General features: G+C 26.9%; 1 protein-coding gene and 1 long non-coding RNA gene across 2 annotated transcripts in view; one reads left to right on the top strand and one right to left on the bottom strand.

Moving 5' to 3' along the window:
- Nucleotides 1–5,675, top strand: part of LOC111641028 (homeotic protein empty spiracles-like) — a 29,901-nt gene extending 24,226 nt beyond the window's left edge. The window contains exon 3 of the mRNA XM_023387132.1: nt 4,724–5,675. Coding sequence (XP_023242900.1) covers nt 4,724–4,918 — 195 coding nt within the window. The 3' untranslated portion in view covers nt 4,919–5,675. The remainder of the gene's footprint in view (nt 1–4,723) is intronic.
- The window catches only part of LOC111641030, a 30,343-nt gene continuing 21,502 nt past the window's right edge, over nt 3,247–12,087 (bottom strand). Inside the window, exon 6 of the long non-coding RNA XR_002759350.1 lies at nt 3,247–3,818. This is a non-coding gene — a long non-coding RNA (uncharacterized LOC111641030). The remainder of the gene's footprint in view (nt 3,819–12,087) is intronic.

Here is a 12,087-nt window from a genome sequence, read left to right on the forward strand (position 1 = left end):
TAAGNATCGCGTAACGTCGTGTCTTAATTATAATTAACTGCGTAATTCGAGGATTTAAAGCCACAGGGATTAAATCTAAAAATGTGACATCATTCGTCGACGTAAGTATCATCCTGTCAATCAGTTTAATAAACATTTACTACGTAACGTAATCCTTCAGAAAGAATGAAAAAAGTCATTCTATTAAAAAGGAAATAACTTTCGAACTAATTGTGAAAGTTGCCCTCTTTATAAAAAGAATAATTCCAATTTTTTTTCAATAATTACTTCACTTCATTGATTACACTCGAAGCATTTCTTCTTCTTCTTTTCTTCTATTAAAAAAATCCAGCAACGAGTTGCATAACTTTCCCGGCAACGACATTCAAAACTCTGTATAACGCCATCTGTTATGATATTTTACTGAAAATGAAAAATTTTAAGACAAAATATTGCTTTTTAAATTCTCTTGAATTGCTCTTTAAATTAAAATTAAAGTCATACCGGTGTATAACCTTTTAAACTCTGAATATTCTGAGAAATTTTCTTAAAATTCGAGTAGAAGCCTTTTAAATTCTATCTCAAAAAAGTTAATTAAAGCACATTCATTAATTTATTATCCTGATTAACTTAAATTAACTCTAATAAATAAAGTAGTAAAAGCATTAGTCATAAATTAAACATGAAAATTTATGAGTTCAAATTCTTCTCCTAGAGCTTTAACATACATTTTAAATGAAATTTTACCTTTAAGAAAAATTAGAAAACATTAAAAATGTATTTAAAAACATAAATAAAATTAATTTTCTTAATACTATTAATAAAAAAAAATTACTTCAATCATTCATACCGATGGTAGGCCTACTTAAAACATAGAAAATTAAACATAATTTATTTTATTATTGCTTTTAAAAAAAATAATACATTTTCTTTTGTGCAATATAAATAAATTTAATTTTTTTTAATTGAATGTTTATGCTTAATCTAGGGCATTCAAGATTATGTTGATGCAAAAATCATTAGCCTGAATTTAGAATGATTTAAAATGGGTTTTATTCACAATTATGTATAAGAAATCACGATTTGTAAAGAAATCTGTGCCCCTTTTCAACAACTAAGATAACCTAATTAGAAACAATTGATAAATAATTGTAATTTGTTAATTGTATTGATATCTTTTGTTTTTTCTTTTTTAATTTTATAAATATATTTGTAGGAAAAATAGGATGATATGTTAAGAATACCCGGTAAAAATATTTTTCCTTCATTGCTTGGGGCTTAGAAAATGTTTAAAAAATCAGAACACACACTTAAAATTGGAAGAGTAAACTGGATTATCTTAAATTAGAATTACGAAAGATTACTTTGAATTTATAATAAGGGCGGATAAAGTAATTAAACAAGTTTATAATACAAAGAAAAGTCATTGATTTGATTATTCATCTCTTATAATGATTTGGCTTTAACGTGTTACAATATTAATAAGTGTTATTTATAGATAAAAATACTTTATTTTATTTTTAAAAATCCCCATTTGATCTAATTATTTTCTTATAAAATAAAGTTAATTACAAATTTTGTAAACTATGAGTTTAAATACTGAATTTTTTACATTATTAAGAATTAATATCTTTATATAGAATGAAAACATTTAATTTATTAATAAAATTTGAGTTTTTAATACATAAATTTTTAAAATCACTAATTGTATTTTAGTAATTCTTCAATATAATATCTTTATTTAGGAACTAAATTATTGCTGATAGGATCAAACTCATTAATTTATAGCAATATTACGTGTGATATAACGCAATTAAGGCATACATATAATCAATTCTACACTTTTAATATTCAACCATATCAACAGATTTATCTCTACATAAAAATGAACAATAATTCATGTCTACATACAGAATATTTTTTACATTAACTAGGTTAATTCATCCATTTAGAGGGCTGATGAACTATTAAAAAGGCAATTCTTCCTCTGTATAAGCTACTAATGAGAAATTAAAAAAAAAAAATTAAAAATAACTTAATATCCGATTAAATGTGCCTTAAAGTAAAGGCTCTAGGCTTTACAAATAGGCTAGCTTTAGGCTGAAAGAAGATTAAACAATGTAAATTATTGTCGCAACTCAATTTAAAGGTATTTTTTAATTACCTTTAAAGCTATTAAGCACAAATTAATTAATGTAAATTTACTTATAAACTTTTTTAAATGCCAGAAGGATAGGCGGGATAGATAATTTCTTAACTTTTAATTTTTTTATGTTATTTTTAATTTATAAATGTTTATATATATATATATATATTAAGAATAGGGGCATTTAACTCGACGTTTACGTTAACTAATTTATTCTACAGTCTTATATATATATTTCCTTCAACAAAAGAGGNGTATTGATATCTTTTGTTTTTTCTTTTTTAATTTTATAAATATATTTGTAGGAAAAATAGGATGATATGTTAAGAATACCCGGTAAAAATATTTTTCCTTCATTGCTTGGGGCTTAGAAAATGTTTAAAAAATCAGAACACACACTTAAAATTGGAAGAGTAAACTGGATTATCTTAAATTAGAATTACGAAAGATTACTTTGAATTTATAATAAGGGCGGATAAAGTAATTAAACAAGTTTATAATACAAAGAAAAGTCATTGATTTGATTATTCATCTCTTATAATGATTTGGCTTTAACGTGTTACAATATTAATAAGTGTTATTTATAGATAAAAATACTTTATTTTATTTTTAAAAATCCCCATTTGATCTAATTATTTTCTTATAAAATAAAGTTAATTACAAATTTTGTAAACTATGAGTTTAAATACTGAATTTTTTACATTATTAAGAATTAATATCTTTATATAGAATGAAAACATTTAATTTATTAATAAAATTTGAGTTTTTAATACATAAATTTTTAAAATCACTAATTGTATTTTAGTAATTCTTCAATATAATATCTTTATTTAGGAACTAAATTATTGCTGATAGGATCAAACTCATTAATTTATAGCAATATTACGTGTGATATAACGCAATTAAGGCATACATATAATCAATTCTACACTTTTAATATTCAACCATATCAACAGATTTATCTCTACATAAAAATGAACAATAATTCATGTCTACATACAGAATATTTTTTACATTAACTAGGTTAATTCATCCATTTAGAGGGCTGATGAACTATTAAAAAGGCAATTCTTACTCTGTATAAGCTACTAATGAGAAATTAAAAAAAAAAAATTAAAAATAACTTAATATCCGATTAAATGTGCCTTAAAGTAAAGGCTCTAGGCTTTACAAATAGGCTAGCTTTAGGCTGAAAGAAGATTAAACAATGTAAATTATTGTCGCAACTCAATTTAAAGGTATTTTTTAATTACCTTTAAAGCTATTAAGCACAAATTAATTAATGTAAATTTACTTATAAACTTTTTTAAATGCCAGAAGGATAGGCGGGATAGATAATTTCTTAACTTTTAATTTTTTTATGTTATTTTTAATTTATAAATGTTTATATATATATATATTAAGAATAGGGGCATTTAACTCGACGTTTACGTTAACTAATTTATTCTACAGTCTTATATATATATTTCCTTCAACAAAAGAGGTTACTCACATTCTGACGTTTAAAATTACGACTCCGAGGCGTGATATTATTAGTAGCTCGAAATCCGCGTTTAAAAACAAGTTTATGAACTGGACAACTCATCCAGGCCAATGCCACCCCTTGGGGCCAAATTTTCTTCCGCTTTTTAAAGTAATTGAACGCCCCCTCTTCTATAGAAAGAGGGATTTTTCTTGTTACTTCAAGTAAAAACTAAAAAATAAATTAAAATAAATAAATAAATAAATAGAAAATTCATGAAACTGTGGGGGATATTCACAAATACTCAAGGTTAATACGATCACGATGCATTATCTTTCATTTATTTTCCGAATATCCTCCCACGTATCATTAAATGTTTTAAATGGGGTAAGCATAAGGTTAATCAGTTTTCTTTTTTTCTAATGATAATTTTAGAATCATGATTGACGTAACGGGTCCTACAACTTTTTCATTTACTTCACTTTGTTTTTTTTTTTTGTTGTTGTTGTTGTTATTGTCAATTTATGTCAATCAGATAAGTGATTGACGTTTTGTTCCAAACAATCAACGTTTTTCCTTTCACGTTTCTAACGGGTGATAATTTTTGAAAAATTTAATTATCATTTTTACTATTATAAATGACAGCTTACAATTAGTAGATTTTTATCACATGGTTCGCTACTTAATTAGATACCGTGTTTCTTTTTCTTCTTTACTTAAGATTGAAGATTCTTATTTAAAGTTGCTTTTTAAATATTTACTGTCCTTCGGCTATTAAAAGTAGTTGAATGTTACTTGAAAAAGTCATTGTTTTTATGTAAGAAAAGCAAAAATTTTCTAGTTTTTATTCAACTATTTTTATAGAATGAAACAATGCAGCAGTTTGTATGCTGTTATAACTTGTTACTTCATTTATTGCTGCTCTAACCATTCTACTCAATCTATTGCATTTCTCATAAAATTATACGTAATAATTTGTTAAAATTACATTAACTGTAAGCGTTAAATATCATTGTTTACAATTAGAATTAAGTGTAACTTAATTTTAATAATTCTAAAAAAGCATTATGATTATCAGTATAATTCTCTATCTACAATAATATATAAAAATTTATCTTATCGTTTATTTATTTAAGGTTAAAGTGTGGTTTCAAAATCGGAGGACCAAACATAAACGTCAAAAACAAGAAGAACAAACAGGTCGACAGAGATCCGAAGACGAACAAAATGAAGATAAACAATCGGATGACAAAATGGACAAAAATGACATAGATGACGATACAGAATCTGAAGGTGGGGATGATCAATCGGCGGAAGATCATAGCTCTTGATGTAAAAATATAAACTTTTTGAATTTTCTTGCTCAAAAAAAGGAAATAAATAATAATTATTATAATTATAATTGATCTAAAAGAATGCCGTCCTTACATAACTGGATAATTGATTCCAGTATGCGATCAAAAGTAAAATAACTATTAAAATAGAAGTCCTTTATATAAAGATATAACTAAGTAATGATTCTACTCTTTCTATTTTTGTTGCCAAAAGAAATCGCATTTTAATCTGTTTTTTTCTTTTTTAAATTATGTAACTGGAAGTGTGCCAAAGTTATAGTAAAATTATCATCATTATTGGGAATGTAATTAAACAAAAATAAGTGTTAAAAATCCATAAAGAATTGTCAAGACTTCAGAAAAGAGTGTAAAAAAAAATTCAAAAATATGTTAAAATTTTAAAATTTTGGGAAAAATACATATGCAAAGAAGGGGAACTTTAGAGTAGACTTTTACTAATTTTTTAAAGGCAAAAAATTGACCAAATTTTGGCAATTTTTACTTAAACAAAAAAATTGTTTATATTTTTCTCGTTTTATTTATTTTACTTATGAATTTTTGTATTCCTTAATTTCAAGCGGCTTCTAAGAAAATTATTATATATATATATATTTACCGTGTTTATTATGTTAAATAAAATACGGTAAAATACAGAAAATAAGATATATTTTTGTAAATATCTGTAAAGAAAAAAGAGAAAATGAAGAATTACATTAACATGTAAGTTATTTGTTGACATTAAAGAAACAATACATTTTATACACAAATATAGATCTGATATCTGATTGATTTTACTGAAAGTTGTAAAAATAAAATAAAGAAAATATTATAATTATATAATTTTATACTTATAAATTTTAAAAAAATCTTTAATAGAAATCTCATAGAAGAGGAGAATTATGTTAATGATTTAAAGANTTAAGAAAATTTTATTTTATTTTATTAATAAAATACTTTTATTTTAAGTAGAAGTTTAAAAGTAGATTTCTATCTGAATTTTTAATGAAAGTTATTGAAGATCTTAATTTATTATTTATTATTATTATTAGAGGGAGTGCCTTATTTACACGCAAGCTAAATAAGCTACGGCATAGAGTATCGTATTTTGTTATAATTTGAAGGGGAAGGATCTATTATCTGTTATAGCTTAAGGCTTCAACAAGTTCTTAACCTCTAACGTAAGATTTAAATAAGGAACTTAATTTATTTAAACAAAAAAATTATAATCAGTAATCGCTTTAAAACAGGCCTACAATGTTAATATTATATAATATATTCGTGTATAGAATACCATTGTATACATAAGTATACATTCTGTATTATATAAAGTAACTCAATTTATATTATTTTACAAAATGTAGATAAAAATATGCCACTGTCGAGTCCGGATTCGCGCCTGACAAACGGACTGACCAAGTGGAATTTTCCGGGTTTTCTTCACGTGTATAACACCTAAATAAAGTACTGTACAATTCCCACAAAGTTCCCGGGAGGTACTTCTTGGTAGAATCCCTGATGGTGCTTTGCCTTATCCCATCAAACATCAAACAAACTAAAAGATCGTTACTCGAATATCCTTCCTCTTTGATCACGTAAATACTATTTTAGTAGATTACGTATAGATAAAAGTATTGTTTCTGCGATTCGACAATGTTGTAGAATTTTAAATTATCCGCATAACCGCACTAAATATAACAATGAAATGTTTAATAAATCACGCAGCAATTTAACGTTCTATAAGAGAATCACACAATCACGTCCATCACGAGGTAAAGTCACGTCAAAGCCTGAAGGAGGAGTGTTGTATAAGTCACGAATAACCTTTGGTGGATGTCTGACAGGCCTTTAAAGATAATTAACAACAGAAACACTTAATTATGTGGTTGTTGTTTAACTCGTACACTAAATATAGACTGACTTCTGACGTTGACTTTTTCAAGGACATGAAAAATGGAAGCAAAACCTATGAGCATTAACTTTAAATTGAGTTACAAAGATGAAATATTCGTATATAACAGCTAAGAATTTAATTTTTATTTCTTAATTTTATGTATAAATGTATAATTAATTAATACAGCCATCAATTTTAATAGGATTTCTCGAATATTTTTTTCTTAAAAAAATTTTGACATTCATAGCAAAACGTCAGTAAGAATACATTAAAGTTACAAGAGTAACCAATGTCAGAGGACTCCACCCCAGTAGAAGGACTCTGCCAACTTTTATGATAAATATTGCATTCTTAATAGTAATCTACACTTAATATTCTCTAAATGCAACCTATAAAGTTGTCTCTTTATTATTTTTTTTTATTTACGTAATATAATTATTATAACAAACTCAGAGGCGAGTACGAAGCTTTAAAGTTAAAATTTGTTAACGCCCTTTAATAGAGGCAACTATGAATCAACAGGGTTGTGTAGGAATTTAGGATGAATTCAATTCACGTCTTCGGAATTAAGGAAATTCAGTTAACCCCGCTCTACACGTGACTTTATGAATAAAAAACCACTCCCCTATTTAGCCTGAAATGTCCTATTGAGGATGCGTGAAATGCTCTACATGTTGAATATTCATAAAATTCAATAATGTTTCCAGGGCTTCTGACATTTGTTCGCTTATAATAGGTCTAGTCGATGTTGAATTTTAAAACTGAATTAAGCATGAAAAGCAGAACACGGGAAGTATGGATTAACATTCGCGGATTTTAAATATTTTGCTATTTATTCTATGAATATCGAAGATACTTTCTGTAATATTCGCATAAGAACATAATGCATCTATTTAATAATGTTGTATGCATTAGCACGAGCATTTCATATATTCATCTTGAACCTAATGATAATACTAGATATATTCGAATGTCAGATATGATCATGCTGAGCTAATATTAGACAGATTCGTATTGAACTAATGTCAAATTCACACAGTATATATTAAACATTAGCGTAGGATACAAGATACAATATATGTATTCATGTTGTGCTAATGTTTAAATCATTGCTAAATAATTGAATTATATTCTATAAATAAATTAAACATAATCAACCAAAACATAAGCAATTATTCAGTATAACAACAATACAATAGAAGTCATGAGCTTACAGACACAAGAATAATTAATATAAATTTTATAAATTAACCTTTTGATAATTAATATTATTTTCGTGAAACTAAAATATCGTTTAGTTATAAAAAGAATTTTTTTAACAAAAGAAATTTAGATTTATAAAGAGTAAACAATAATTTAAATTGTTAACAAGTGTTTAAGATTTAAAGTGTTAACAAGTTCATTATTTCAAAGGAAACGTGTTCTAGCTCAGTAGGAAATTATTTATAGCTTTCAATACTGGTGTACGTGAGTTAAATATATGCAAACTATTCAAAGGATACATATAAATCGGTATTTCTCTTAATAGAATCCCGTTAGATGCGGTCCAGGTGTTTCCATATCATTACTTCCATATAGGTCTAATTGTCATAATATAAATTGGCAGCTGTCCCTATCCTATTCTTCTTGACTTAGATCAATTCGATTATAATTGTAAACTGCTTGTGGCATGGAATTTGAGCCGTATAACTCTAACCAAACAAGAGGATAAATTATGTAATGCTATATTGTCCTTATTTGATGCATGATAAACAGAGCTGTGTCTTCGCTCCAATTGCATTCGTTGACTTAACACATCAAATATTTGACTGTTATAGGTCTAGAATAATTGGTGTAGAATAATTAATTGGTTCATATTAACTGTATAACACTTCGCTTCCTAATTAAACTATAGAATCAAATTATAATGAGTATCAATCTATCCAAGATATCTAATTCCTTGATAGTTAAATGTAAAAAAAAGGGGTGATAAATTAACACTTAATCACTCCTTAATATTTACATAACAAAAGACAATGGCGTAAAGAATTAATTGGTTTGTATTGACCGGAGTAACAGTTCACTATGATTAAAACTATTCAAAGTAATGGAATGTTTTTAGATAAATCTATGCTGGGTATCCAATCTCTTGTTAATTAAATGTTATAAAAAAAAGTGATAAATGAAAGCTTAATCACTTCTTAATATTTACATAATAAAGAGGGGAAAGACATAGAAGAGATTGTATAACAATCAACAAGTTTTCAAACCTCATCGATATTCTGTAGGAAGAACAGGACGGCGATATTCAAAATGAATGTGAAGAGTGCAGGTGCAAGTCAATCCTGTTACAACTCTTTACAGAGAAGGTGACACCTGCCGTTCAATTGAGTGGATTATACCAGAAATGACGGGTTTAACAGGAAGCAATTGGAAAATATCGCCACCTGCCACCATAACATCTGCCTAAACGAAAGCGTATCGTGTGTTACTGTATATAGAACGCATCTGCTCTGTAAGGACAATGATACTATATTAATCAACCACCCTTTTAAAATGATTTTTTACTCAATTAAAGACCAGATTCCTACTAGTAATGCACATCAAGCTAAACTTTATCCCATTCAAAATTGACCTTTCCATGTGGATAAAACAAATTTCTAGAATAATTTTACGCAACGTTATTCAGAAAAAGAAATTAAAATATACTTAAATTCTAGATAATTTTAATGGTTTACGGTAATAAAAGAAGAAATATATATATATATATNGGCGGACCTGCGCGTGGCAAAAATCATTAAAACCAACTCCAACCCTCAACAACAATGGCTAGAGGTCATGGAGATATTTAAGGCGGGAAGAAACGGCACGTGTATTAATTATAAAGAGGAAATGGCCCTATCGATAGCATGGAAGATTTTGCTGGATAACAGCATTTAAAGAGATGAGTATGGAGCATGCGCAATACAAAGATAGAATTCGGAAGAGATTTTGATAGATGACAGAGTTTAAAGGGATGAATATAGAGCATGTGCAACACAACTTCGGAACAATTTCAAATGATAGAATTCGGAAGAGATTCATATCGAATGCTTATTTGAATATTAAAGGCCCATTCGTTATAGCCTGAAGAAGAGCCCTGGAGGGGCAACGAAAACGTTCGCAATTCTAAAAATAGAAGCACTCCGGTTAAAGGTTTGAAGAGCTTTTTATTTTATTTTAATCAAATAAATTAACCTGTATTTCCCGTAGAACTGACAAATTATGTTCTTATTGCATGCTACAATATTATCATTTCGTAAGAAAAATAATTAGAAATTCCCTACTCTAGTATCAAAACATTCGTTGCTATGTTTATAATTATATCTTTCTAATGCAGTAGTTTAATTAATGTTAATGTTACGTATTTAATTTCAGGTAATTGCGTGATAAAATCGCATAATTCATTATCTTTGTAAAATTTTCTAGAAATTTTATGGAGAAATAAAACAGAATTACACCATCGAAATTAAAGAATTATATAAAAGATGTAATAATTTATATTTTAAGCATTTTAAATAAACAAGGAGATTAATTCAAGTTTCTCTTTTGCCATTACAAGTAAACTTTGTATCTATCTATTTAAAAAGTGTATATAAGATTCTTCTTCACTACTATACTTTATAGCCTACACACCTCTTTTAAAAGATGTATAGGCCTACAGTAAGATTCTGCTTCACTATAAGTATACTTTATAGACATTTCTTTTATAAAATACAGTATATACTTCATTACTGAATATGTATTTTGTATAGGCCTACATCTCTTTAAAAAATATATGTGAGATTGTTCACTACTGAAGTCTACTATGATTATCTTTCTTTAAAAAAAGTATGTACAAATGTACTTAATTAAAACGAAACATTTGAAGAGTGTTAACAAATACTGTTTTTTGTTATGCAATCAAATTGATTTCGAAACTAAAAGGGGTGCAAAGCTGTTCGTCCTTCGTTGTCTGAGTACAAAATGTGAAGAGAGAGACAATAAGGAAAAATTTGTTTAACAACCCTATTAGTAAAACTAATGTTTTAAAATGGACAAGGTTAAAAATGTAATATGTAGAGATAGATGTATCAAAAACAGGTTTGCTATTGACTAAATATGCAGTTTTCGAAGTCCTTATTTTAATGATTTGCATTCACGGCGATAAATATTCATTTATCTTTTAATCAGTTTTCCTCCTCATTTAATACCAAGGTCGTTTCTCATCATTTTACACATTTCTATAACTTTTAGCTTTAATGCTAATTCTTTCTACAGTTAAACTCTGCAGTTTAAAGTCATTTTCTTTTTTCTTGAGGTAAACTTAAAGCAAAATTTATTAACTTCTTAAATTTAAAAATAATTATTTTATAGCTTAAAATAGATTTGCAAAATCAGCTTTGTTGTATAAACCACCTCAAACGTCACTTAGAATTTAATTAATATAATGATTTAAAAGTCTAAATATATATAAATTATTGCATTTTATAAAGGAAAAAGGCATTACGTAAGGCATAAATTTAAACTTAGTGCCAAAACTTGAAGCGTAATCATTAAATAATTACATTAGTGAAGTAAACATCTTGTTACAGATGGGGATATTGTAAGTCATGCAAAAATGGTTGAAGTTACAGCCTACTTTAACACAATTTTAAGAAAGAATGTGAGTCGGGTATAGCCTACTGTTATGCGTTTAAAGGATCTCGGTCGGCTGCCATAATTATAGGGTGAAGAACGGCACAAATTAATAGGAGTCACGAAGGGCCCCCTTTCTCTGTAATCACACAGAACAGTCACCGTATGTTATTATGGCTGTAAATATGGTAGTAATTGTCTATGAGACTGGTCACACTGTAAATCACCCAATAACATCAGAACCAGTTGTCGTTGTAGTTGAAAACCTATTTTTCTACACTCATTATAACCTATAGAAGAGAGAAGAAGAAAAAATGGAAATTGCAGTAATTAAAATACTTTATTTGCATAATACCTTTGATAAATTAACTGGAGTAATAAATCGATTATAATTAATATTTAAGAAACTTTTATCGCACTTAAATCTATTTACACTGTTGATATCTATGCTAATTAATCAATTGTGCAAGGTGAATTTAATTATCTGCAAGGTCAGCTTATACATTTCGACAATTAGAAATTCGATTTTATAATTATTAAATGACTTAAAAACTTGAAAAAAAATTATTATAACTTCTCGACTACTGTGTTTTGAATAATTAAAAACATTTTAAATGTGCGATAAGTTGGTGTGAATGGC

The sequence above is a fragment of the Centruroides sculpturatus genome, unplaced genomic scaffold (genome assembly GCF_000671375.1).
Source record: "Centruroides sculpturatus isolate CEXI.00-Female unplaced genomic scaffold, Cexi_2.0 scaffold1245, whole genome shotgun sequence".
In the NCBI taxonomy this organism is placed as follows: Eukaryota; Metazoa; Arthropoda; class Arachnida; order Scorpiones; family Buthidae; genus Centruroides; species Centruroides sculpturatus.